This window comes from Daphnia magna, linkage group LG5 (assembly GCF_020631705.1).
Source record: "Daphnia magna isolate NIES linkage group LG5, ASM2063170v1.1, whole genome shotgun sequence".
Lineage (NCBI taxonomy): Eukaryota > Metazoa > Arthropoda > Branchiopoda > Diplostraca > Daphniidae > Daphnia > Daphnia magna.
The window spans coordinates 9,505,129-9,532,580 of NC_059186.1; the positions used below are offsets into that span (position 1 = coordinate 9,505,129).

The 27,452-nt window shown below is 41.4% G+C and overlaps 6 protein-coding genes and 1 long non-coding RNA gene across 9 annotated transcripts; 4 read left to right on the top strand and 3 right to left on the bottom strand.

The window, feature by feature from the left end:
* The first annotated feature begins 1,078 nt into the window (after positions 1-1,078).
* Positions 1,079-2,473, top strand: LOC116924039 (ER membrane protein complex subunit 10). The gene is made up of 6 exons (XM_032930604.1): positions 1,079-1,236; positions 1,437-1,592; positions 1,652-1,741; positions 1,806-1,984; positions 2,049-2,145; positions 2,216-2,473. The coding sequence occupies exons 1-6, from the start codon at positions 1,177-1,179 to the stop codon at positions 2,288-2,290; spliced, it is 657 nt and encodes a 218-aa protein (XP_032786495.1). The 5' UTR covers positions 1,079-1,176; the 3' UTR covers positions 2,291-2,473.
* On the bottom strand, positions 2,388-6,825 carry LOC116924035 (forkhead box protein A1-A). Its single transcript, XM_032930599.2, has 7 exons — positions 5,992-6,825; positions 5,617-5,800; positions 3,428-3,599; positions 3,224-3,352; positions 3,005-3,158; positions 2,820-2,941; positions 2,388-2,754 (listed from the first exon to the last, which is right to left on the bottom strand). The coding sequence occupies exons 1-7, from the start codon at positions 6,248-6,250 to the stop codon at positions 2,626-2,628; spliced, it is 1,149 nt and encodes a 382-aa protein (XP_032786490.1). The 5' UTR covers positions 6,251-6,825; the 3' UTR covers positions 2,388-2,625.
* Positions 6,826-7,359: 534 nt separating this feature from the next.
* On the top strand, positions 7,360-9,198 carry LOC116924040 (hematopoietic prostaglandin D synthase). The gene is made up of 8 exons (XM_032930605.2): positions 7,360-7,505; positions 7,605-7,715; positions 7,844-7,906; positions 8,118-8,173; positions 8,324-8,435; positions 8,548-8,696; positions 8,846-8,892; positions 9,038-9,198. The coding sequence occupies exons 2-8, from the start codon at positions 7,631-7,633 to the stop codon at positions 9,153-9,155; spliced, it is 630 nt and encodes a 209-aa protein (XP_032786496.2). The 5' UTR covers positions 7,360-7,505; positions 7,605-7,630; the 3' UTR covers positions 9,156-9,198.
* Positions 9,199-9,701: 503 nt separating this feature from the next.
* LOC116924037 (post-GPI attachment to proteins factor 2-like) lies at positions 9,702-11,858 on the top strand. Its single transcript, XM_032930602.2, has 4 exons — positions 9,702-10,667; positions 10,739-11,003; positions 11,071-11,286; positions 11,355-11,858. The coding sequence occupies exons 1-4, from the start codon at positions 10,437-10,439 to the stop codon at positions 11,492-11,494; spliced, it is 852 nt and encodes a 283-aa protein (XP_032786493.1). The 5' UTR covers positions 9,702-10,436; the 3' UTR covers positions 11,495-11,858.
* On the bottom strand, positions 11,859-12,919 carry LOC116924042 (40S ribosomal protein S16). The gene is made up of 5 exons (XM_032930607.2): positions 12,819-12,919; positions 12,694-12,753; positions 12,428-12,559; positions 12,152-12,266; positions 11,859-12,086 (listed from the first exon to the last, which is right to left on the bottom strand). Exons 1-5 carry the CDS (start codon positions 12,828-12,830, stop codon positions 11,941-11,943), a joined length of 465 nt encoding a protein of 154 aa, XP_032786498.1. The 5' UTR covers positions 12,831-12,919; the 3' UTR covers positions 11,859-11,940.
* Positions 12,920-13,397: 478 nt separating this feature from the next.
* On the top strand, positions 13,398-27,452 carry LOC116924024 (proteoglycan 4). 3 transcript variants are annotated; one of them, XM_045173414.1, is made up of 11 exons: positions 13,398-13,951; positions 17,878-18,039; positions 19,825-20,050; positions 20,695-20,884; positions 20,971-21,087; positions 22,338-22,415; positions 22,840-22,945; positions 24,051-24,181; positions 24,249-24,668; positions 24,738-27,254; positions 27,349-27,452. In XM_045173414.1, the coding sequence occupies exons 2-11, from the start codon at positions 18,015-18,017 to the stop codon at positions 27,436-27,438; spliced, it is 3,900 nt and encodes a 1,299-aa protein (XP_045029349.1). In that variant the 5' UTR covers positions 13,398-13,951; positions 17,878-18,014; the 3' UTR covers positions 27,439-27,452. The 3 variants fall into 3 exon arrangements, with proteins under 3 accessions (XP_045029349.1, XP_045029348.1, XP_045029350.1); XM_045173413.1 differs by lacking the exons at positions 13,398-13,951; positions 17,878-18,039 and adding an exon at positions 18,530-18,804; XM_045173415.1 differs by lacking the exons at positions 13,398-13,951; positions 17,878-18,039; positions 19,825-20,050; positions 20,695-20,884; positions 20,971-21,087 and adding an exon at positions 21,811-22,186.
* On the bottom strand, positions 20,895-21,817 carry LOC123472201. The gene is made up of 2 exons (XR_006646540.1): positions 21,623-21,817; positions 20,895-21,515 (listed from the first exon to the last, which is right to left on the bottom strand). It is a non-coding gene; the product is annotated as an uncharacterized LOC123472201 (long non-coding RNA).

A 27,452-nucleotide genomic window follows, 5' to 3' on the forward strand; every position in this document is an offset into this window, starting at 1 on the left:
CACCATCTGCCAACGTGAGCCGTACCCAGAAGCTGCATCTGGAAAACCCTCCCTTGGCCAAGAAAGTGTAAGTGAGTGTAAGACAGGTGTGAGCTGTTCAGAAACGTATTCCGTTGATTTTGAAGTATTTTTTGTTTGATTTGATTGGACTGGCTGTGTCACCAAAATAAAGAAATCACTTGCTTAATTATTTACTATTAATTGTTTTTAATTTTATGATTCAAAAATCGAAACATCATCCTTAAATTAATAAAATCATTAGAATTTATTTTATTCGAAAATTTATTCGAAAATTTATTCGAAATACGAATTTTATTTTTATTCTTTATTCTTTATTCTTCATTTTTTATTTCTATTCTTTATTCTTATTCTTTATTCGATTCAATTTTCATTTTATTCGTATTCATATTCAAATAAATTTTTTCCTGATTCGGCAGAACACTGGAAAAAACATTTATAACATATAAAGTAATATATGTTATATATTATCATAATATATAACATATATTACTTTAAAAACCGTAATATATGAAAAGTATAATATAAAAAGTAATATATGTTATATATTATCATAATATATAACATATATTACTTTATTGTTAAGTTTTATGCTTTTCACCAGCTAGAAAATTAAGACAGTACGTTTAACTGCAAATTTATAAAACGAGTTTTAATGGTGAGCATAGATCTTCTGAACGCCGCTTATTGACAATGACTCTTGTTCGCTAGTTATTGACTAGCGACTGTCCCAGTGTTAAGAAGCACTAAACAAAACTGTTCTAAAGTAACGAATTTGTATTGCAACTCTACACTTGAGTCTACAAACAAGATCTCCTAGACCGTAGCTCTAGCCCGAACGGTTCTCTAACAGCAACTGCCGCCAAAAATGAGTGAGGGCGCTATTTATTGGGATACAATGGGGGGCGTGGCTTAATGGGAATAATTTCGGCGCTGAGTGCATGCCCGCGCATTCTAGCGGTCGAAATAACAATTACATAATGACATATCATAACACCAGGGACAGAAAGACTTTCAGGCCAAAAAGGCAATGGGAGGGCCCGCCATAAGCGTGGCTACACCAGTATTCTATTACTCTGCCAGAGGGCACTAGTTACGGGGAATAGGCCTTATTAACAAAATTAAAGGTGCGACTAAACGGCAACTTCTTCTGTCAAAATGGCTCTTCAACCAGTCCTGCAGTTTATTGTAGTTTGTTTATTATCAATAGCATCAAAGGTAATATTTATTGCTGACACAAATATTGTTAGATCTCTTTCTTCAGGTTAGGTAAGTTCACTAGGCTGTGTCTTCAAACTTGCAGCTGTACAGGTTAATCATAAAAAATGAGTAGGCATTTGGCCGGCTAGCCGTTACAGCTCGTCTGATCAATCAGCAATAAAGCCAAGCACGTTAAAATTGTTCATAAATTGTAATAGGGTGAGCTCGAATCTGATGCATCCTCAGTTATCCAACTTTCTCATTCGCTTGGTTCACAACCATTTGAGACAAGGGGGCAAATTAATGTAAGAAGCCTTAAGTCAGGCTCTGTCAATATCCAACAAGATTCATCCTATGATTGGAAAGATTATAAGGTAAGGTAAAAAGTTGTATTCAAAAATTCTCCTTATCAAAAACATTTAAACAAAAATAGGAAGCAGGAGAAGCAAATGAATTTTACCACCTGGAAGCCTTTGTGAAATATAATGGGATTGAAAGGACATTTCTCACTTCCACAAAAGCTGTAAGATTTCCAAACTAGATCTTAGATCTTTTCAACATCTAATGAAGATTTCTTTTTCCATTAGTGTCTACTTTATGAGTCTCAACTAGCAGACATTATTACAATTCATGTGGATTTGTTAGGAAATATTTATGGAGTTTCTGTGGCAACCCCTCATAGTCAGCAGTGTACAGGCACTGTACCTGAATTTGAACCCAACTTTAATACAACAGTTCTGATCTCATACATGGAACATGGCCCAGTGTAAGTAAACACAAATTATTTTGATTTGAGATTGCCGTGATTTTACTACAGTTGTGCGATTTAGACCTGATGTCGCCATGTACGTTCAAAAAGTTGAACAGGAAAAAGTTGCCAAAGAACGTGGTGAAACCAAGGACAATCGTTCTTTCATCGCAAAATATGTGAGTTAATGGACACGGCATTTTGCCCGATGTGTGTCTCATATCTAACGTGATTTTCTTTCTTTTACAGTGGATGTACATCGTGCCCCTAGTCCTCGTCTTTATGATGTCAGGGGCCAGCAACCCAGAACAACCCGCTCGTTGAATGAGCATCTTCTTCATAACCAAGCCTAACTCATAAAATGCCATTTCAGTCATTACAAAAAATATTGAAAAAAAAAAGAAGCCCTGAAGACGACCCAAACGTGCTTTCTCTTTTTTATTGACAAATTCACTTTTACACAAGATCAAGCTAGTAAGAAAAAGGAGAAATAAAAAACCAAAGAGACTTTTACTGTTCTATGTTAGAAAAAGTAGGAGCACCACGAAAGTTTGACTAGAAATAGAACAAACAAACAAAAAAACAGGTGACTTTCTCCTGCCAAATTGCACATTGAAACATCATTAATATCTCGATTTAGGGCGCTCGTCATATAGTGTTTATAGAATCTCGTAGGAATATGATAGGGGGTAGTCGTCCCCAAACAACATCGTGGTAGCATCGTTGACCGCGTGCGGAAATTCATCAAAATTAACCTCTTCCGTCTGCATCTGGATGTCATCCGTTACCTTGAAATCAGTCATATTAATTCCGTTCATTCCCATAATTCAATGTTCGATTATCTATAACATACCACTTGAATTTGACACTGGTTATTCTGATGGGGATCCTCCATTTCAGAATTGAAAGGATCTTCTATAGAGAATAATCCAGATTCTTCCATCAATTCGTCACGAGGAATGGGATTCAAAAACTCTGCACACAAAAAAAATCGTTTGAATTATTCGCTGGTGTAAAATTTGGATTACGCAGTGATACCTGGAGAGCAAGAGCCATTTTCCATGTGAGCTAAAAGTTGTAGAGGTCGTGCAAGAAATTCCACGTGAACACGACCTTCACAGTTGCCGTTGCCGCTCTCGGCGAGCATCAGCTCGGCAGCTCTTTCGAATGTCAGCGGACTGTTGCGTCCATCCTGTCACATTAAAAGAGTTCAAAAGTTTAACGACCAAGTTTCAACTTTATGGATTTATTGTTTACCTGTTGTTGTGGTTCGTATTCTGTCGATTGCACAGGTGGAGATCCCTCTGCGCGAAGTAGTTCCATACAAGCTCTGGCCACTTCATCCTGGACTTCCTCCGGCTGGACATTATTTTCTTTGGCTTTTTGCTATGAAATTAAAACACGTTTTCGTTTACGAATATTCAAGACATCATCTAATAATTATATGATTTTCTTATTTACCGCGAGATTAGCCGCGATTGTCCTGGCGGATGGAGGCAACGCCAACGTCCACAGATGACCCGTGCCCGTCCGTGCTTTAACACTCTTTCTGAAATGTGGGCTGATAGATAAATTGTGGCGGACGGAGTTCTTCCAACGGTCGTCATTTGCTTTGAAATATGGGAATCTTTCTCTGTTTGACAAAGAAAAGGAAAGTCATAAGGTGATTGAGTCACGTGATTCTCCTATAAAGAAAATAAAAAAATCTGAAATCCTTTCTTTATGTTAGCCTTTCTTTTGTTTGCTCCAATGTTTTGACTGGTGTCGTCATAGCAACCGTCCCACCAGAAAAAAAAGGAAAATCAACGACGTGCTCACCTGCCAGGCCAAGCGCTTGGCGGGGTCGTCGCATGCACCTAACACCTTCTATTTCAACGACGATGATGACCGGTACTCGATCATTTGACGTAGAGACGCCCCCACTGGGAAACTAGCGGGAGGTCGCACGCGCGAACCCATCGCCATCATCAAGTCCCGGCCCAGGGTTTTCCACATCGGGAGGGAAAAAAAAAAAAAACTGGAACGCGCGTTATAGACGAAACGTAATCACGCCATGCAAACATACACACACATAGCGTGGTGAATCTAAACTACAGTGGGGTAGGAAAGAAGGGGGAGGAAGTCGACTGTAAGTAAAAAAACGTGAAGCTAGAATTCACGTCACGAAAAGATCATAAAACGTCGACAGACGCGTGGCTCTGTATAGTATGTGTGCGGGCCGGCCCTGTACTTTTCTTTTAGTGGGTCGGTCTCGGTCCGTGCCAGGTTCCGGAGAAAGGAGGGAAGGGATTGAGGTGGTTGAGAGCATCCTTCCTTCCATTTTTTTTTTTTTGTTTTTTGGGGGGGGGGGGCTGCTGTTATAACAATAGTATTTGCTAGACTTCGTCTTTTGTCGTTGGTGGACATTTAAAAAAAAAACACATCCCTTTCATTGGTGCTGGTGAAGGCCGACGTTTGGTCGTGTGACTGTCGCCCGTACCAGACAGTGCCATCCGCTGTTGTTCATTTCAAATGGTCCTGTTCTTTTTCTTTGACTCCCTTTTTTAGCTAGCGAGGAGTAGGGGAGTACTAGATTCAAAGTTCCATAAAAATAAAAAAATGAACAAAAAACATAAACATAAGGGGGGAAAAAAAAAGAAAGGGCAAGCGGAATGAAAGATACGGTCTTTGGTTGGATGGCAGACAGATGATGGATCATTCGGATGGACAAAGGAAAGAGACAAAAAATGAAATCAGCCAAGAAGCCAAACTACGTAAGCACACTAAATCGATCGAGAATGTTGTCTTTTTCTTTAGCCCAGTTACACTATATTGTATAGCGATAATGAAACAGAGCTCGAACATTGTCGAGGAAAAAGAACCACGACCTCCTGCGCCGTAGATTCCCCGTTAGACGAGACAGACACGTAGTCATCGGCGACACAACAATTGCCAATAGCAATTGCCCTCGTATCGTACAGTAGATTTCGATGATATAGCGGTGATGATATGTGTACAAGCTACTTTTTCCGATGATATTCTGGCGTGTTACGCCTACTTCCTGAAAGACAACTGGCCAGACCCAGAAAACGGACCCCCCTTTCTCTTATTTTTATTTTTTTTTTTAGATCAAATAAATAAAAAGAGTAGGTCTCACACGTCATTCGCTCGTTATACACTGGCACGGAGGAGGAGGAATGGTATATCATCCAACATTGCCTGTATATGATAATGCAGTTAGGCTACATTATACACGTATCGTTCGACAAAAATATTACAGTCAGAAAAAAAGTAGATTTCGCTCTATTATCGTCTGTCTTGCCAAGATCGAATCAGCGAAAACAATTTCGTTTCAGTTCGGTTTTTGGTCACTCTGCTGCCATTGGATAGATATCACGATATTCGATTCTTTTAATCAACTTTTCTTGTTGGCACGACATGTATGAAAGAAGACCGATGTCGGAACGCTATTGTTGTATTGCAACGTATCACTCACGCAATTCGCCATTCCTCGAAATGTTGTAGCTAACCACCAGTCAAGGCAGAAAACTGCTATTCCGTGAATGCAATTGGCGCGATGGAAAAATGCTGAGTTCTTATAGTTAACTCGATTATCCGACGTCTCAATTGTTTCCTCTGTTAAAACTCGAGAAGAGAGAATGAAAACTTACGAGATCCATCGGTAGATTTCTGCTACTGTGAGAGGCCCTTTTTCGCTGAGAGCCTGTTCAATCAACTCGGTGTAGGTGTAGGGAGGTTTAACGGCTGGTGGGGAAGTGCTGGAACCGCTTCTTCCGGCCGATCCTCCGCTACCGCCGCTGTTTGCCGACGCTGAATCTCCTGTATCTTTATTCACTAGTTCATCCAAATGAAAATTGATTAGAAAACGATTTCCGTTTGGCCCACACTTTAGTCTAGTAAACCAGAGGCTTTTTTAATGAATTACATTTGCTGTAAATTATAATTATATCACTACAGTAGGCTACGATTGGATAAAGCTTGGATGCGCTTTTGTTGGATCATAAATCAACGGAATGGAATAATACCTTGGACGTGAGCCATCTTGTCGGCAGTGTTTCCATCATTGGGCAAAAGATTGTCCAACCGGAAATCTAAAAGCCAAAGCAGATTGGCTGCTGTGGAAGATTCACCACCACCACTTCCGTTGCCTTCCGGAGGCTGGACGTTTTCTTTGTTGCCTAACAGTTTGCAAGAGGACAAGGACGACGAGATCAAAGATGAGGACGAACGTAGAGATGTATCTGCTGCTATTGGGACGCCAACGGAGTCTCTAGGCAAACGCATCCTCTTCCGGCCGGATTAAATAAAGGAAAGCTCTTTTGTTTTTGTTTTTTGTTTTTGTTCTTGTTTGGTAGTAAGAGAAAAGTAATAGTAGACACACTGTATTTTATTCACGCACAAGTTTTGCTATTTGCTACTCTGTTTTAACCTGACTGCATTTGACAGTTAAATTAGTTTCCAGTCAAAAATTGCAGATGGTAGGATCCGCATCGGAGAAAACAAACAAACACCTAATCGAAACTGGATGAGGAGAGGAAAAGAGATCGAGAGAGAAGAAGAGCTAAACTCGGATTGAGATTATTTTCGACTGTGTCCTCTATAATCTGAAGCGAGAGCACCGATGGTTAGAGCCTCGTGGCTGCGTAGCTCTCTTGCGGATGGGCTTGGACGTTCTCGACCTGCCGCGCAACCCCATCAGACTCTTACCTGCTGGATGGGGCAGCGAGGGCGGCCATCGTTCCTACCTGCCCCTCTCCAATGTTGAACCAGAGCGTCGCTATATTGCGCCGCTTTCTCTTTATTTGTTAGTTTTTTTGTTTTGTTTTTTATGATTCTCACTCCCCACTTTTTTGTTCGAATGAAGTTACGGTGATGATGAGCTCAAATGCGTGTCGATCAGTCAACAAGCCCCTTATCCCAACGAAGGTCAATTTATCATCTCATATTGTTGACTTTCATTTGCCAAGTCCTAAAGTATGATAATTAGTTTTCCCTTTCTTGTTGACTTTTTTTATTAATCACCTGACACAGGGAAGTTCTTTTTTCAAGAAATTAGAGTTCAATCATGGATTGATAGAATTCTGATTTTATTTGCTAAATATGGTAATGTTTTTGTTTGTGTGTTTCTTTGGAGTTGGGGCAAAGGGCCAAAAGTCTGCAAACTGTTCTAATGTCCCCCCACTCTACCCGTTGGCCTATATGTTTCGTAAGCAAATATATTGTTTTGAAACAGTTTCGACATTTTGTTTATCACAAAAACGGTGACAACCGTATTAGATTATTTAGCCTACTAACAATTGTTATACGTTATCTTTGATTCTTTTTTGTTTGTGTGCTCCATTTGAATGACCAACCATAAAATATCTGTGCAAGTCATGACTCGTTTTTTTTTTTTTTTTTCCACTTTTCGAGCTTGTGCTTTGCTCTTGTTATCAACTAAAATCTTATCTCACCAAAACTGGTGTGCCTCCAGCTTCTATATAGTTCTGGCCTTCCCTATACTTACGTACAGACAGATAGTCGCAAGTCATCGTTACCGGTAAGTAAAGCATCATCGACTTGTATGCAATAATTTCCTTTGATGAAACGTACATGTATTGAATTTCTTTTTGAATTTTGTATTCATAATAATTTCTAGGTTTTTTCAGAAAAAATAGCCAGAAAATGTCGACGCGAAGGAGAAACGAATACAAACTGCATTATTTCAATATGAAGGGACGCGGAGAGCTTGCTCGTTTGATCATGGCCTGTAAGTTTTCTTCCTTTTTTTTTTAAATCCTTTGCCGTTACATTAGGGGTTTCCTTTTATTATTGTGTTATTTTTCTAGCGCTATTCGTGGAATGATAAATAAAGGATTGATAATCTTCTTTTTGCAGATGCCAAAGTTCCCTATGACGACATTCGCTACGAAAATGCTGATTGGCTCCAGCATAAGGACCGTGAGTGCACACTGTCTGATATCTGTGACTTAGCTTTACTTTTTAATTGTATTCTTTTCGATTGTTCTCAACCGGCAATTATTATGCCAGTACAATTAGTGTTTGAAGTCGTATAGGCCCAAATAGTAGACGAACTCTTTGCATTCATTGTATATACCCTATAGTTCACGCAGCATTCTTATCTATTCTCGTTGGTATGCAAATTTGAAAGGAATGCCTAATGGCCAGCTGCCCGTGCTCGAATGGAAAGGTCAGCTCTTGCCGCAGGTACACTTGAATTTAAAGTCTGCAAAATAAAAATTGAATTGCAATCAAGTTAATTCATAAGAATATGATATTATTTTATTTTATTTATTAATCTTTTTTTTTCTATGCTTTTGCGTCTCTGGATGGCCATTTTTTGTTGCTGCTTTGCAGAGTCTCGCTATTGCTCGTTTTCTGGCCCACCGTCACAACTTGGCCGGCACAGACGAATGGCAATGGGCCAAGATCGATGCAATGACCGACACCATCAATGACACACTCGGTGGTAAAGAGTGATTACATTGAAATTGCTGCGATTACGAATGGCGCAGCACCATTTAATTTATTTATTATTTTTTTTGCTGTTTATTTTCGTTTAACGAATGACGAATCATCAGAGGCGAGGCCGATTTTCATGGCCGGCGAGGATGAAGGAAAAAAGAAAGAAGCGGTTGATAGTTTCTTGAAGAATGCCATCGAACCGCTGTTCAAGCGGTTGGACAAGATGTTGGAGGACAATGGTAGCGATTACCTCATCGGCAATCAAGTAATTGTCACCCTATTGTTTATCGTTTGCATATCCATGTTTTGTATACGTGCGTGCCTTATTGATCGCCGATGCACAAAACTTCTATAAGGTTTCGTATTTCCTCATTGGCAAACATTACTATATATTATTGGGTTTGCTTTTTGCAGTGCAGCTTGGCCGATTTGGCGCTCTTCAGCTGTTATGACTTTGCTGCGTAAGTTTTATCTATTACGTAACTACCGCGTCTACCATTAAATGCCAAACATTTCATTTTTTTGCCACCAAATTTATTCATTTTGGGAACCATTTTATTCCACCGTTCTCCTTTCTTCTTTCTTTCTTTCTTTTTTTGTTTTTAGTGGACTGTGTGGCGATCGTCTACCCAAGTGTCAACACGTAGCGGCTTTGCACGGCCGAGTAGGCCAGATCCCAGCCATCAAAAACTGGGTTGAGAAACGTCCAGCGACTCCTTTTTAAAAGAGTAAAACGAATGGGTCTAATACACCGACGAGCAAAAGTACAATTTAAGACGTGTGGCTTTTTATGTTCAATTCGTGCAGAAATCATGCATACAGAGTGCAGATAGCCATAGATAGATATATACTCATTCTATTTATGTACACATATAAACTGCCGCAGGATACCGATAATCAAGTAGAGATGACACGCAGGACTGCGGGAGTTCACCACGCGCTGTCCCTGTGTTCTTGATATAGGACGACGTCGACGATATATCGCTTCTATCGTCATACTGCTCCTGTCTTCTTCTCGTGTCACGCCACTAGTATAGTTATATGGTAGACCGGTATAGCTGTGCACACCAGCCTCTATATGGCTATATATATAAGAGCTCTCCTTGTTAGCAAGGAGTAGCAGGTCGATGCGAGAAAAATCAATGATCGCGACGAACGACTCCTCTCGGTCCTGGAGCGAACCGAGGGAAATCCAGCGCGCAAAACCGCCTCTGTTTCTCTCTCTCTCTCTCTCTCTCGCTCTCCCTCCCCACGTCGTATACTACACACGCACTCTACTACTCGGAGCACTCGGAGCTAGTTGGTGTGAAATAACGGACGTGTGCTGCTGGCTGCCTTGCGAAAGGAGACAAGACTAGTACAAGTACTATTACTGCTGTATATCCAAGGGCAAGAAGGAAAGAAGACTCCCGTTTCAAAAGTTGGACGTGTCCCGCCCGTTCAACGCCATTCTCCCACCCTCTACCTCCCCAGCGCGTTTGATTGCCGGTTCCCTCCTGCTGACTTGGGTGCTGGCCCGTTGAAACCAATCGATAAGAGCTTTGAAGGCGCGCTTAGATTCTGAAAGCCTTTTCTCTTCGCGGCTGTTTGGGTTTGTTGAATCTTCGATCCCGTTGTTCGCTTGTTTGTTCTTTGTAGAGTTCCATCCAAAATAGACATCAGCTGAAATTTAAAGGAGAAAGCAAAACAAAACAGCAACAAGAGAACAAAAAGATTCGGAAACGGGCAACTGAGATAAAGGGCAAAAGACAGAAACAGTGGCAGGGAAGAAGAGACAGTTTATAAATGTCAAACCAAAACGAACGCAGTCGGCTGCTAGCTCCCGTCAATAACAAAAGGCAGCTGACGTGAGAGTGTACACTGTGGTTAAACGATCTCGAGACGGCTTGGCGGATTTGTTACGATGGCGTGAAATGAATTTATTGTTTGTTTGTTTTGGTGTGGTTTACTAGTCCCGTGCGTTATATATTAGTATTGATTATTCGGGTAAAGATTTTTATGAAAAATGACCAGTGTCAAAGAGAACCGTCAAAATCCTGCCGAGTCCTCTCCGACGTATTGCAACTGCCAGGATGCTGCCAACACTCACCTTTATCAGCAGCACCGAAGCTACGTCAGATTCAATTTTAGTCAACTATGCCGCTTTACCGTTTCGCTTCCCCTGATTGGTCTCGTCATCTGCTTTGTTTCTGCCAACATCTTCCAGCAAAATGACATTCACGAAACACACTGCAGGGTAAAAGCTAGAGCTTAACAAATCACAAATAAATGTTTAACTAATCGTTCTTTACTGTTGTTTATTTATAGGTTTATAATGTTATTCCTTCAATCAGTGCAATTACTGGAATCAGCCCTCAGCGTTACATCTGGAGGATTGTTATTGCCCTCCATGTGGGCCCAAGATTTCTCACCTCACTAGTCTATCACCGGTTTTATTTGAACCAACTTTCAAGAGTCAGTCAGCTCAAGAAAAAGAGCTACCTCTGCCATGTCTGGCTAGCTCTTTCATTGAATCTTGTTGAACAGGCTGCCCTTATTGGGGTGACCTATGTCTCCAATAGAGAAAATTATCGTGAGTCACCATATTTTATACTAAAAATAATAACTATCTTTGACTATAGTATTACTCTTTTCTACAGCTATTCACGAAAAAATCTTCATCGTTTTTATGGTTAGTTCCCAAGTACACATGTTGATTGTGCTTAAATTACTAAAAATGGCAGATTTCGGTCGGGAACAGCAATCTGAGCAGCGTTCCTACTTCTTTAAACGCTGTCTCTTCTTTTTGTCTCTTCTTTGCACTTGCGGCCTCCTGGTCTTCTTCGTCAAGCATCGGGTGTATTGCCATGATATGGGTATTACTAAAAAAATAAATGATTTCATTACCTTTTGGACACGAAGACTGATTATCTTTCTTTCACAGCCTTCAGTTGGTTTTCTTTCTTTGAATACTGGATTGCCGCTACCAACATGGGCTTCCACGCTACCATTATTATCGATTTCCCCGACGAAGATATAATTGTGGGAAGCAACTGGAATAGTTCCAAAACAAAGATCAAGTGAATAACATGATGCGACTCGTCTTAAATTTTCTCTTCCATTTACTCTTTAATTCAAAAAGAAACAATGTTGTCATTTATGCGCATAGTTCAAATTGCTCTACCGTAGAACTGCACCTAACCTAATGCAGCTGCACGTTTCCTGGTCGATTAAAAAGTCCCTTATCACAAGGCCTCGGCACTTAATTCACGAAGCCCTTATATATGATCTCAATAATTATCTCATCTTTCCTTGTTGAATCTCTACTAAAGGTATCCAAAATGAAATACTTTAAAATTCTTTCTTTGCATGAAGTCGATTTCACCCTTTTATCTTGTTCGTGTTGAACCCCGTGAATAAGTAATGAAAATACAGATTTAACTCCAGATTTCGAAATCTTGGCGTGTCGTATTTCTTTCTTCACAAAACAAGATACAACAGACCAGCTCTCTGACAAACAGGGTACAAGTTTATCGGTAAGATTTCTGGTATCTGGCGCGTGCACCTGGACCACCGAACTTCTTGGCTTCGCAGCGACGAGGATCAGAGACCAACAAACTGCGGTCATAGTTGATGAGGATATCCTTGATTTCTTGTTTGGATGCTTCATCAACATCTAAATGACAGAGTACAAAAAGTTAAGGAATTTCACAAATTTGCAAAACTTTGTCAAAACTGTACATTTCTGGTAGTAGGCAACCAAGGACTTGGCAATGGCTTGTCGGATGGCATAGACTTGGGCAACATGACCACCACCCTTTACCCTGATCCTGATGTCAACACCAGCAAACCGATCCTAATTACAACAAGAGATTGATAAAATCTAGCCAATAATGGTAATAAAAATTACTAGAACTACAGGCTTTCAGGCATTAACTTCATCTCACTAAATATCGTATTCGGGATAAATGCTCATCATAACGCATTAAACATGACTAGTAGAAGAACACGGTTTACCTTGCCCAACAGTAAGATGGGTTCGTAGAGTTTGTATTGGAGAAGGCGCGGTTCAATAATGGAAAGCGGCCTTCCATTCACTTTAATGAGTCCATGTCCACGTTTGCAGTATGCAACAGCCGTGGCGGTTTTCTAAATGCAAGACAAAATTTATTACATGCAACCGACATGACAAAACAGACCATGAGGCGGGCAATATGGCCGCCATCATAGCGCAAATGCAACACGCCGGCGACAACAAAAATACTATTCCAAATTATAACTACCTTTCTGCCGAAAACCTGGACAGACTGAATTGGCTCCTTGGGAGCGGTGCTGGTTGTCGTCTATTTAATAAAATTTACTTCAAATAAGAGTCTCACTGAACATAATAATTAAACGAGATGCTTACCGGGGCCGTCATCCTACAGCGTTTGCCTGGCTAAGAGACCACAGAAAATGGAGAGAGATACGGACTGGAAGGCTGTAACTCGACGTTGCCAGTTTGAAATTATCAACGTCAATGATTTTATTTTAAGTAAATAAATTTTTTCTACAAATAATAAGTTTATTGAATTAAAATTGTTATAATAACAGAAAATATTGAAAAACAATTAATTTATTTTCCAATGTTCTTAGACTGAAATATATCGATGTTTGTTTTTAAAAGATCATGACATGATGAAAATTAGGCAGAAAAATAGTTTCTACAATGTATGCTGGTACTATTTAATATAAAAATTTTAATAAAATGTTGCTAATATTTTCTTTTTCAAAATTCTTATAAAGCTAATTTGGATTTTTAAAAGCAATGTTTGACACGTAGTTGCCAAATTGGATTGTTAATTGAGAACAGTGTTACCAAATTTGGTTGCTAGATGGCAGTCATCAACCATGTGATTCGTGTTACAGACGAAAGTGGCAAATGGTAATATACAATTATCAACAAAAGAGCAACAAGAGTTTCTCCCGTCGTTCCTCCTCCTCCTCGTGCATTTCAGCATGGTAACGTGACTTCACGAGGAGGTTTCAGTGTCCACCCAACTCCCCCAGGCTGTCCTTTTGGGTGAGCGAGATGCAAGCCAGGGGGGTGGGACGATAGGGGAGTATTTGTGCATGCCCACCTAATCCCACACAAATGGAGACTGCAGCTCCACGACTGGCGGGAGTCGACAATCGTCTGCCAGCGCGCGTTTACCGCGTGCAGTGCTCAGTTCTCCTTTGACGTTCCTGAACGGGGTTGTTATTCTGTTCAAATACCCGGGGTCGTCCGTGTGTGTGTGTGTATGTGTTTTGTTGGTTAGCAGTGAGTGCATGTATCTGTGTGTGTGTGTGTGTGCACACAGGCAAAAGTGAACTCATTGCACTATATTTCAACGTTCGGTTGCAGCTGTAAGGCTTTTCGGGTTTATACGACACATCTGTCCGCCCCCAACATCCATTGCTCTCTGACAACGTTTTTCTGCTAGAAATTTCGGTGACAGCAACGTATAACTGTTTTGGGAAGAACAGATTTCCCTTTCTTCTGTTTCTTTTCCCCCCAAGGTGAGTCGATTTGTCATCACCATTTTGGTATACAACAACACGTCATCATCGCTGTAAAAAAAAAAACATTCCATTCATTTCCTTTTTTTCCCCTTCGTCATCCTCGCATTGTTAAACGAAACGAATGACCTCGTCTGTTCATTTGATCTCATCTCGAGAAAATTGTTTTTCGTTTTAAGAGTGAAATGATGCGTATCTCTTTCTTGCCACGTTTTCTTTTCTTTTTTTTTTTAATCGAAACGCTTAAATTTCGCATTGCACAACTATTTTTGCTCTCGGTTTTTTTTTTCTTTTTTATCGTTCGGATCGTTCTCACAAAGGGAACACGAGCTGTCGACGCCCACCGAAAATTCCTTTCGGTACTGTAAAAATAAAACTAAGAGAAGCTGGAATGATTAGTCAGAGCAGCAGGAACCACAAAAGCATTTCTTCTATTTCGTGTAAAACACAAGACATTTTCCCATTTCTTTTTTAGAAAGGCGCTTTTTATTTTTCCAAGTTAAACGGAACCCGCCCTTTCGTGAGCTTTTAATTTTACAAGACCAAAAAGAACGAACCGGAACATTGTCAAAAGTCGTTTTTATCTTGTTGGAATCGGTGTCGTAGATTCCACTTTCTATCCCAGTTTTTTCTTTTCAATTTCCTTTTTAAATCGAAATTTTACATTTGGTAGCAATCAGTTCTACGAGTTTGTTGTTGTATTTGTAGTTTGAGGATCAAGCTATAACAGTATGAATTGAGGCTGATTGATTTCCCTTCTCACGCCCGGTGCAAACAAGTTAGTTGGAAACGAACCGAAACTACAACACCAGTCTGTGTTTTTTGTTCAGCCGCAAGATCCCGTATTTGGCCAAGCGCACCATATTTCTCGTGATCAGTCTTGGGGAAAAATGGCATCGGTGGTTGCTTGTCTTTAAAGGTTGAAAAAGAACTCGCCAAGAAAGCAAAAGAAAAACAAAAAATGGGATGGCCGTGAAAAGCATCTGTTATTCCATGAGACTTGTGCCCTAAGCGTCCATCTTATTATTTTTCTTAAATAATATTTAAAGAAAAATAAAAGGGGGGGGTGTGATTCCGTTATTAACACAGCAGCACGGTAACGGAGGCGGACAACTGTGTGGGACCGCTGCTGGCCGTCGATGGCTATGAAGCTTATATCTTATCTACCCACTTGCATCACACACACCTATCCACTCTTGTGTTGGGGGCCTTTCGAAAAGTTGGGGATTCACACGATCGCCTTTGTGCGCACCATCGCCTGTATGCTAGTAGCGTGCCGCCACCCATAGGTTCTGTACGGGTATTTGTATACATAATTATTCAAATTTTAATTTAAATAGCTATTTGATTTTTGCTTTTTCGTGACATATATCTATTATGGAATAGGCAAAAGGAAATGAGAGTCTTTTGTTTATTTTATATATTTTTTTAAATATATTTCAAGGTGTGTAGTATGTCTACGTGTGTGTGAGGTCTTGGGGTGATTATATTTCACGTTCGGGAGGAGAGCCATCCATTTTGCTAGCCGTGGCATTAAAGAAAAAAGATCGGGTTTGACTCCTTTTATAGGAGAAACGACTTTTTCTCTCATTTGGGTGTACTGCTTTCGTGAAAGGAATAGAATTTTTCTTCGGTTTGGGGTTTCACGCAGTTTTTGCTTTATCGGGAAAAGGACACAACTACTCTGGTGGGTTTGCTCATCTTTTTGCTTTAAAAAAACCAAAACGAAACAACTCCCATCAGCCACGATTTGAAGACTCGATCGTGACCATCGCGATTACACAAAAGAGGTAGGAGGAGGATCTATTTTTTTTTCTTTCTTGTAAGCAAATCGAAGATTTTTCTTTAAAATTTTTTTGTTCTGCCTGACGACACAACGGCGCCAGATTTTTTTTTTTTTTAAAAAAAAGGTCAAATGTACATAAACCAACGGTGGGGGCATTTTTTTGTGTGTAGCCGCCGCAAATAGATTCTCTTCCCTCTGCACTGTCTTTTTTTTTTACTATCTTCGGAAAAGAAATGTTGCGTGCATATGTATGTATATATAAATATAGTATAGTATATAGCTGCAACTGTTTCTCCCAAGATGCTGCTGCGCTCCCGGAGATGGGGAGCGACAGGAACATTCCGGCGGATGCCCCTCTTTTTTTTTTTTTTTTTTTTTTAACTTGTTTTTGAAGTTGAGGGGAGAAGAAAAAAGGGAAAAAAAAAATGTTCTTAAAGGGCAAGGGTGAACAACTAAACCATATGGCGGTTTTCAATGATGTCTGGAACACAACTGGAGACAAAAATAGAAACAGAAAAGAATGTTGTCTACCTAATTCCGCCTCCCTTTTTTGTTTTATTATTCAAATTTTTGTTTTTTATTTGAACTGACAAGGAACGACATTTTTTTTTCTCTCTTCATTTGAACTGGTTTGAATTTTTCGTCGGGAAAGTGAAACGAGTGGAGAGAAACATGTTTTTCTCGTGTGTCAATTCCGGAAATGTTTTCTATTTTTTTTCGTGCGTAGAGATTCAGTACGTCAGATGAAGGGAAAAGGAAATTGTTTCGACCCTCAAACCCATCGACAGGTGAAGGTTCCTTCTCTCTTGATTGCGTGTTTTCCTATTTTTTTTTTTTCTTTCTTTATTTTCTTTAAAAAAAAAAAAGCAAAATAAAAATGGCGTGGATATCCCGCAGCTGCATAAAAAATGTACAACTATAATATAAAAAAAAGCCGCTGGTGTGCATTGCATCAGGGAACTATTTTCCATTTTAATGGAGTCGGAGTACCAGCAAAAAGTTAAAGGTGCAGCATCCACCGTCACCAGAGTTTCATGATTTTATTTTTTAGGAGATTTATTTTTTTATATTTTACTGTGCAACGCATGTGTCGTTTTGTACGGCGTGTGCAATCACGGTGCCGCGCGTGGTAGAACATTTGACCGCAAGCGAATCACGGAGAAAGAATAATAAACAGGAGCAAAAGAAAATGGATGAAAAATGAAGGGGAAACAAACGCGAAACGGCCATCTCATCCAGCAGCTAAAAAAGTCCGATGGCAGTATTATTTTTTTGTTGTTGTTAGAAACCAAAAATAATGAAAAAGAAAAAGAAAAAAAGAGGAGAGAGGATGTTACAACACGAAAAACAGCCAAGGTCGAAACCTTTATTCTTTCTGTGTTTAGCTTTCAGTCATTTTTCTTTCACGAGCGAGCCGTGGTAAAGTGGAAGGTAGCGTGAGTCTGCTCGTCTGGAACATTTATTTTATTTTTTTAAAATCATTTTTTCTTTTTTTTTGCTCAATCGGATTTATGCCTGAAGGTTTTTCGACACTTGAAAAAGAACCATTTTTTTTTTATTGTATGATGCCCTTTGTATCTGCCGTTAATGTTTTAACTTAATCCACATCGACGTGCGTGTTTAAACTCGCTAAAATCAAAGAAAAAAAAAAGGCCAATACAAAATATTTATTTTGTTGTCTCTTCCGGGGGTCATCAACTATCGCTAGCAGCTAATTTCACGTGAAAAAAAAAAATCAAATAAAAATTTTTATGTTGGCAATATTTTTTCGAGCTTGTGGCGCGGATGAGACCATCTGTTGGATCATGTTGTTTGGCAGTGTGCGGTATATAGCCAGCAACTACACTAGAACGCGCACGGATAGTCACGGGGAGAACCAATCAGCTGGCGGCTATTATTAGACGCAGTTGCATTCACAGTCCATCGACCTTTATAGGATGTAGTTACCACACACGGGAGGAGGGCGCTCCCTTTTTTTTTTTTTTTTAATTTTTTTCCTATACATCAAACCTTATCAGTACACACGGTCTCTTTTTGTGTGTGTGTGTGTTGATCTCTTCGATGTGTAACAAAGAAAGATGCAGCAGGACAACATTCGATGCATTAATCATAGCAACAATAATTTTTATTTTTATTTCAGAAAGGGCGTGGACGAGGCTAAACAATGTTGCGCAGTTGATGCCATCAGCGCTTTGCATCGCAGCGAGAAGGAGCACGCACGAAGTAGAATCGAGTTTGTTGTTGTGTATTATATTGCGCTCTTCGTAGCAGCCGAGGATGGAGATTCATCGACAACCCAGAGGTAAAAACATCATTTATTTTTAAAAATAGAATCAAATTTAAAATTTGCATAACACGCTTAAAGTCGTGACTGACTTGAAGCACTTAGGCAAATAATTATGCGAGCGAATTTTAAAACAAAAATTTACCAATGTAATTATGGCGAGATGCTCTTGTATGTTTATTCATCAATTTAAGAAATGTTGAAGGAAAAAAAAAAAATTTATTTTGAAAGACAATTATTACGTGTACAAATACGATAAGGAAGACCTTTTGACTGACAATGGGAAGGGGGGGTGGCCAAAGTCGAGAAAGATAGCGCGCTATCAGCCCGGAGCAAAAAACAAAAACGGACATGCAGCTGGCTTGGCCGTCTCTCTGCGATATGAAATATAGATTAAACAAAATGGCCCACAAAAGGTTGCGCTACGTAACAGTACGTTCCGCTTCCATATGTCGGACAACACAGTTTTTTTTTTTTTTTTTGTCGGTTCGATCAGCTGATTGAGTGGAAACGAAAAGTTTGAGGATAGGATTCTTTTTCAAAAAAAAAAAGGGTGGAGAGCATAACTAACCAACCGGTTGTTGTTGTTGTTGTTGTTGAGGGGAAAGAGATTTCTCTCTCTCTTTTCCGAGTTGATTTTTCTCATTTCATTGTGTCGCCGGAATTTTGTTGTTTTCTCCATTTTTCCCTTTCGAGCCCCAAAAAGAAACAAAACTTTCTGAACGACTTGGAGAAAATATCGAAATCAAACGATGGCCGACAGCATGACCGTCAAGACTCAAGGTAGGGAGGGGGTGAAAAACGATTTACTTACTATTTGATGCATCATAAACTTTTGAATTACATGTTGAAGTCATTTGAATTAGAAACCTTAAAAAGAGAAATGATACAGGTAAGCTGATTTTTCTCGTGACGTCCGTCTGCGGGTTCGACTGTAGAGAGCTACGTCAACGTAATAGATTTGTTCGTTCTTCTCCCCTCCATTTTTAATCCTATTTGGGAATTACGCATTTTTTCTTTTCGTCTTCACGACTTTGCACTCTGCCGGTAGAGTCATCATAATACCTGCTATTGCGTCGCGCGCGTTACCTTGCCCATTTTTTTTTATTATTTTTTGGTCTTAACGAGCTCACGTTCTTCCACTCGAGCGGGCCCTACACAATCTTATTCTTAAATTTTTCGTCGGCTTCCCGAAACTCAATTGTTGTGTCCTTCGTGGCGGAAACAACCTCCCCACCATAGTGGCGTCCACGAATGATGATGACGCACCTGACAATCAGGTGAGAAAGAATGAAGGAATTTGAACGTTGAGATCCGTCATTGCTTGCTGATAAAACTGTGCCCAGAGTGGAAATGAAACCGGAAATTTTCGAAACTGTTCTCTTTTTTAATTTGTTTTTCTGTATCTCGTTTCTTCCGTTGGTTGCGTCATTGCAGCGCGTACGTTCACTTAATTTGTTCAGCTCGATAAAAACGGAAGGGAAACAAAAAAATGTGGAAAAACTAGTCGCTTGTTTCAATTCATCGCCCGGACTTTCTTGTTGAAATGAAAGATCAAAGTCCGGGTAAATGAAATCGTAACGGCCGTGAATGATTCAGATGGTAAATAAAAGGTCATCTAGCGGCGCTGTTGGTCAACACAAAACAAGAACGAAAAAGACAATGGAGAAACGAAATGCAATCGAGCGTATCGTTTCGACTACGGCCCGAATGAACCCAGACTGAAAATGAACGCATCGACAATGAATAACGATTTAATTGTTAAACACTTTGATTTAATTATTTTTCAATTTGAATTTCCAGAAAGCAAACGGAAACGTTTCAAGCCGTGGGAGAACCTTCGGCGCATGTTCCAGCGCAAGAATTCCACAGCCAGCGAACACCGTCATCCGGCGCCTTCGCCTCCGCCCAAAGGTCAGAGTTCCAGCACTTCGAGACTGAGCGGCGTTTTCGGCCTGGCCGGCGGCTCGTCGCGTAGTCGTTCGACCAGCGAGTTGCTAACGACCGAACCGCAACCCATCCCCGCAAGGTATTAAAGAAAAATTACAAGAAATTACAAATGATTACAAAATTGTGAAACAATCAAAAAGAACGCGCACACACAAACAAAACAGCAAGAGAAATTTTTTTTTTATTGTTCTTATAAAGAAGAAAAACAAAACAAAATTTAGCCTAAAGGGAGTTAAATCTTCCACTGGTAGCGAGCCGGACGAATTATTTAATAGACAAAAGAAGGGCGACATTTCAACCGCGACAATAAAATGGGCCAAGAGAGAGAAAGAAAGAGAGAGAAGCATTTTTTCATTGGAAAATGTTGGAAGATACCAGGCCTTTTTTATTATTATTATTTAAAAAAAAAGAAAAAGTAGCATATGGGCTTAAAGGGAAGTTTAATATTCTGCTAAGTTGCTACTTATTACATCATCAAATAGAGAGAAATCTTTAAAGAATTCATGTTTATTATCTTTGACCAAGCAAAAAAATAAACAAGAAATCGAGAAATATTATTGGATTTTCTGTGTTTTTTATGAAAGATGATGATGAACGCGGGACTTGTAGAAAAATAAATCAAAGAGAAAGATATATAGATAGAGAAGGCGGGCAAATGATGGATGACAAGGGTCTCTAGAAAGACGTTGATTGATTGGTGTTTCTTGTTTCTTTATTTGGCAGTGGCCACAATTGCACGGCAACGAAAAACCGAACGGCATCGGTGGCCGGGTCCCTAGGCGCCGGTTTGAGCGTTTCACATGACTCCGTCTTTGGGCTGGACATTTCTCCGGAATCCGATGCTTATTTTACCCAGCACCGGAATCAACCGGCTGCCGAAAGTCTTCCGTCATCCGCCTCACTTCAATACATGGTAGAAATAGTTGAACATAAGAAGATGTATTTTGGCTTTTTTTCTTCTCGATTTAGTGATGATTTGAATACATTTGAATGGATTAGAGCGAGCTGAGAGCAGCCATTGGTGGAAGACATCGTTCAGCCGAAGATGATGAAGGTCTACCTCGTTCGCCCGTCAATGCAACGCCCACGACGGCCCAGGTCCTTGTCGACTATTCGGTATGTGTACAATGTCAAAATGCTGTCAGAGTGTCGGGTCTTTGATGATAGATGGCTCTGTCGACACTTTTTTTTTTTTTTCTTTCGGTGAAACAAAGTTGAAGACGCAAAGAGAATACCATCCGTTATCTTTGTCTTTGTCCATTGGACGGATTGACGGATGTTGTTTGATTTGAAAACAACAACAACAACAAAAAAACATTTCAATTTGTTTTCAAATCTGGAAACGTAATTTCTTTTCTCAGCGCAATCTTCGTGGGAAATAGCTTTTTTAAAAATATATTTTTACTGTTATCAGAAAGAAACAAAAAAAATTTCGAAGAAGGGACCATTCAATTTCAGAGTATCATCAACAGGATTAGAATCAATTGACTTTGCTATCAACTCGATGAAGCGTAGAAAAGCGATGCACAAAACGCTCGAATGGTCTGAAAATGTACGAAAACAACATTGAACATCGTTGCTAAAACGGGGCATCATTATTAAAACACAATATTCTTTCTCAAGAAAACAAAAAAAATATATATATATTTACCGTCTGTTTTATGTCGGCCAGGGCAGCGGAACCTGACGACAATGGTATTACACGAAATAACACATGCGAAAAGAGATGTGGCTGTACACCAGGTGGGCAGCGTGATGAGGTAGATCTAACGGTCGGCGGGCGCGGCCATTGCAATGAAGCAGCAGCGCTAAAAGGAAAAAATAAATAAAGATAGAAGTGAAGGAACTCGTTACCGCTCTTACCATGTGACGCTTCAGCAGAGCTCAACAGTTGGAAAGAGGCAACTGCGGGCTCTCCCTTATTGTTGAAATACCTTTTTTTTTTTCCTTTTTCAAGTTCAAATTGACTTACAAAAATTCAGCAGTCGGCCCGAAGCTCTTCGTCGGGCTTGTCGTGCTCCGATCATCAGTTACTCTTTTTTTTTTTTTGTTTTGTTTTGTTTCTTTTTAAAGGAAAAGAAGGACTAATCATGTTTCATCCTGTGTTGTAATTAGACAAGAAGATTTGAATCGCGTGTGTCGTTCTGTGTACCGTTGCGTTCTTTGTTTAGAGTTTGTTGATCGATTTCAAGAAAATATGCGGCTAGTTAACAAGGTGAATAATCAACGTCTACAAAGGAGAAATTGGGTGTTTCTTTTAATTGGATTTGTGCTGCCAATCAGTAAAATGTCTTTCTTAAAACATGTTTTTCTTTTTCCCTTTTTTTTTTTGTGTGTGTGTGGGAAACAACTGTTCGTTCTGTTAGATTCACAACAACACGGCGCACAGCGGCGGGGGAAGTGACCCGTCGTTGCTGAGCATCAACAGCTGTGAGCTGGACGAGGTAACATTTTCGCTGGATTTGTTTACTTTGTAACATTACAATTGTGTACAGGTAGTGCCGTTAAATCATCATTAGTATTGTGTGACGGGTAGTATTTGTGTGAACGGTTGGAGAAAGAGAGAGATCACAATCACAACTTTCTTTTTTATCCGCGTCTTTGTTTGTTTAGAATCACCCCGATTTTTCTTGTCCTTTTCTCCCGTCGCCGTACCTGTTCCGTTTTCAGTAATTAGTTCAAAGTAGAAAGAGAAAAGAGATGAGACAATTTAAACCCCGATTTCCTTTTTCTCTCTCTTCATTTCTCTCTGTTTCTCCCCCCTTTTATGGAGAGAGAGAGAGAGTGCACCTATACTTTTTGGCTTTAACACAAACTGTTAAAACATACCCAAAATTAAAAATCAATTTTTTTTTGTATCCTAAACAGGCGCCATTTGTCAGTCTACGTAATCAGCAGCAACAACAAGCGCAGCCTCAGCAACAGTCGGCCAAAGTTTTTCAGAGGGCCGGCACCACAGGAAACATTACTGAAGGTATAGTACACAAGTTTTTTATTTTATTTTTTTTCGTTGTGGGGGAGGCCTCCAGATGGTCAAAATGAGTCCTGGTAGCACAAGTTTGCGGACCCATGTGAAGATGCGGATGGTAGCAATGACCCTTTCCGATCGTACGGGGCCCTTGCGTGTAATTGTGTGCGGCTTGTTGCTGCGTCCGCACGCAGCGCGCTATAAAAATTGAACCAACCGAGTGAGACGGGAATATTTTTTTTTCTTTTAAATCCATCCATTAAACAGCGAGAAGGCGAGAGGATTAAATATTATTTTTCACACGAAATTTTCAAACGCCTATCTCTTTTTTCTTTCACACTCGACCAATTTGTTTTTCATTTTCGGTCGAAAGTGATTTGAAATTTTGGAATTCTTTGTTTGGAAAGAAAAGTAAGAAACAGGTGCCTATCGATTTTCAAAAGAGGATTCGCTGGATTGCGCACTCAGACATAGCGATACTATTGCTAAGGTCTTCGTTCTGCTTCTATACTCTAGGCTGTATTTTACAAGCCATACCTGACGAAAAGAAAATAAATGTAACTGTATACACTTGTCAAAAATGTATTCCGGCAGCTGGCCAGATGACAGCTCGAGGCCATTTTTCCATCCATTCCACCAAAAGTCGATTTAGCATATATTTTACATGACCTACGTGGCAGGCGAAGCTTGTCAACATTTCATAAAAAAGAAAAAGAAAGAAGAAAAAAAGGGAATAGTAAAACCAACCGATTCAACACACCCCATTTTTTTTTCTCTCGTCCCTTTCCACAATGGGGAAACAACACGAGCTTTTGCTTTATATATTAAAAAAAAAAATGGAATACGTCGAAAACCAGTGACCAGCTTTTCCGAGCAATCCCATTTTCGGTGTGCTCCAGTGGAGCGATCTGGCCAAATGCCGAATCACCCAATGAAGAGAAAAACGTGTACATAGTAAATACTAGGAATTGAAAACAATAAATCGATCGACTCACTTTGACCATTGTGAAAAGTAAGAGGAAAGACATTGTAAACAATGAGCCGGAATGACTCGATTTTTAAACCTAACCAGAAAAAAAAAACAAATGAATAAATATTATGATTTCCGTAGGTCGGGTGGATGGCGGAGATGACGGATTACTAGGAATGGCGGTCGCGTTAAACCATAGCGCCGCACGACATAAAATATCCATCAGACCTAAAAGAAATCACGCTCCCGCTAGACCTCGTCAGCTGCCACAGGTTAAATAATTAAATGAAATGTCATCCATGCAAATATAATTTTAAACAAAACAAATACATGATCCAGTTGGCGGAAGGTCCGATCGAAGACGATTTGGCATGGACAAGTCATCCTTCGGGAGACGCGGTTCAGCCACATCCATCGGTGCCTGAACGCAAGAGTCGTATCGGTAGATTATTGAGATCGGAACCTGTTTCCGGATCGTCCTACAAGCAGCGCTCCATTTCTCTATCGCGAACGGAAGAAAGTGCCATTCGAGAGGCCCCCGTTTGTGCGCCTTCGGCTGTTAGCGGCCATGTCGATCCCAACAGCAGCAGCACTAAGCCATCGGCTGGATCTTCGTCGGTCAAACTTGCCCGGAGCAAGTCCAGCGTCGAGAAGAAGATCCAGCACGAAGTGGCCGTCTTTTGGCGACGTACCAAAGAGGGCAAACTCTTTCAGAGGAGAGAGAACCCGGAAAAAGAAGTGCCAGCCAATGCTGATCAGGTAATCAAGCAACTCTTGTCTCGTACACATGAATGATCAATAAATGAACATGAGGCTTCTTTGGTAAAGGGTGGATCGAAAGCGGTCCAGCAACAAGCGGAACCGGCCGAAGGGAAACGGAAAGATTTGCGAAAGATCAAACGAGACAAAGAGGAGAAGAGGAAAAGGAGCGATGTCAGTGCCAATAAAGAGGACTCGTCCCCGCCGTTCCTTTCCAGGATTTTCGGTTCGCGGAGGAGCAGCCGCCGCCTGCGTAAAAAGAATCCGCCTTCCCCCGTGCCGTCCCACATACCCGAAAGTCGCACACCTTCGCCAGCGGCCGTCCCGTCGGAACCGCTGCCCGTTCCCAAGCCGAGAACCGTTTTTCCAAACCTTGACGACGATGAAGAAATGGAGATTGATTGGACCATCCCTAATCAGCCTTACAGCTACGCTCCGCCTCCCAGCCGGTCCGTCCCTGCCACGCAATCGAACCGTTTGGTTGAAAAATGGGCCGAAACGGATTTTCAAGTGCGAGCCCCCGTGGCATCGCCTAAAGCCAGCCGGACGGAAGAGAGTCTGAAAATGTCGCCTACTCCTACTCGTCATCATCGCATCCACATTGCCGGATTGTCGCCTTATCAACGTCGAGTGGCGCGCATCGGCAACGGCCTGGAAATATCGGATGATGAATGGGACACACAGGAACCGACCATCTCGCCCACGCGTTCCTATCATTTCCGGGCCGACGAGAAAGATTCGGAACGAAAGTCTGGCCTATCTCTCAATTTGGAGAACTCTATGAAGAGCCTTCCGGTGAACATCAATCAAGAATTCACGTTGAAGAAAGCCTCGCCCGTCCTAAAGCCGCCACCGTCTGAGACGGTGGCCGGCGAAAACCTGCGCCGTTCGTTTGAAATCCTCAAGTTTTCGAACGAAGGTTTGAAGAAAACGATCCACAGTTTCAATCCGAAGCGGATTAGCCAATCGTCCGATCAGCTTCATTTGTCTGACGCTAGCGGCCAGCGCGAATCGTCCGGAAGCCTTTCGAATTCGACGAGTAGTCTGAACATCTCGGACGGCGACGACGCGGCCGACACGAATGGATCCATGAACAGCGTGTCTGTTCAATCGACGGAAGAGAAAGACGTACGAGACGACGTGCTCATTGTCAACGATCACAAAGAGATAATTCAACATCATCCAGACTGGGCGGATTACAAACCCGATGCGGAGGAGGAACGCGAACGCGCATTGTCTGCGGATCGTGTACCTAATAATACGACGACAGCTGATCCCTCGTCTAGTCATCCGGCCAATGTTTCGGAATCAGTGCGCAACGACGAGCCGATGGAAACAAGACCAGTCATCCATCCGTGCGGATCGAACGCGTTGCAAGAGACTGAGATCCGCCTGAAGGCGCCATCGCCGGAGGAGCCGCCAAAGCCTTGTAAACACAAGTCGTGGGAGAATCGTCAGTTGGCGGCTGCGGCCGAAACGCCCGCCATGTTCTCCATGTCGGTACGAGTTCAAAATCCGCCGGATGCGAAATACAAGCGCAGTGTGAGCACCCCGAATAGCGAGGCTTCTCCGTCTGTTCATCAGAGTATCCCTCCTGAAATTGCGGCTGTTCGCAAACTGTCTGAAACGTTTCAACCGGCCAGACCTTTCATCATGTCCGTGCGGATGGGTGGCGTCGATGGCGAAGGAATTCCGGCGTCCCTCCCACCGCAACAGCTGATGGCCAAATTGTCGGCGCGTCCGTGGCAAACGAAGGAGGAGAAAGATCGCCAGAACAAAGTGGCTCTGGTCAGAAGTCAACACGTTGAATCGGAGCCGCCCGATGCCGTCAGACCGGAAGAATTGGAAAGCGCCACGCCAGTCGAACCGGTTAAATTGCGTCCGAAAACGCCCGCCAAGGAAGAGACGTCTGAATTGTTGAAAGTTTTCGCTCGCCGATCGGTGAAAGTCAGGGACAGCAAGGACTTGACGGATGCGCTGGAAAGCAGTGCCGAAGCGAGAAATGAAATTTTGAGCGGATCGATACCGCCCTGCAGACCGTCCCAGATGGAATGCGTCACCAAGGATGATAGTCCTGTTCCTCCCGCTGATGTTATTGGCCAGTCAGTCGAAAAAGTGGATCTCTCTAAAGAAAAGATGCCGTTGAAAAAGATTGCTAAACCTCCTGTAGCCATCCGGACGACGATAGGAGAAAAGCCCGCCACGATCGAGCCTCCTACCGATCGCTTTTTGAAATCGTCCGCTAGGGTTCAACCTTTCTTCCGGCCTGCGGTTCAAGAATCCACTTCTACCACCGATCCGAATTCGCTTCCTAGTATCCGTCCGTTTGCTCCGCTCTTCATTCGCCATCCGGCCGATGACAAGAACTCGAGCGATCCGGCGGAAAAAAGCTCAAAGAGCTGCAGTCCGATTAGCCCGTCTCAGACTGACCCGGTCTTTGAAGAATGCGGCAGTGACACTAACCGGATTATCGAAACTAGCACCATGTCCCCGGATGAAACGGGTTGGAAAAAGCACCAACCAAAATCGCGAACGTCTGACCGGTTCTTATCCTCCCACAGATTCGCTGCTAAAACCATCGATGAGGTACGTGTACACATGCAATTATTCAAATTTGGTCAATTCTTTTATTAACGTCCTTTTCATTTTTCTTTTTTTTTTTGAAATTCTATTATGGAAGGAGGTGAAGGCAGCGACTGCGGTTCCACCTACCAGGCAATCTAAAGTGCTTGACATGGTCAATAATTTTCAACGTTTGCAAGTTACGTGAGTAATCCGGAAGAA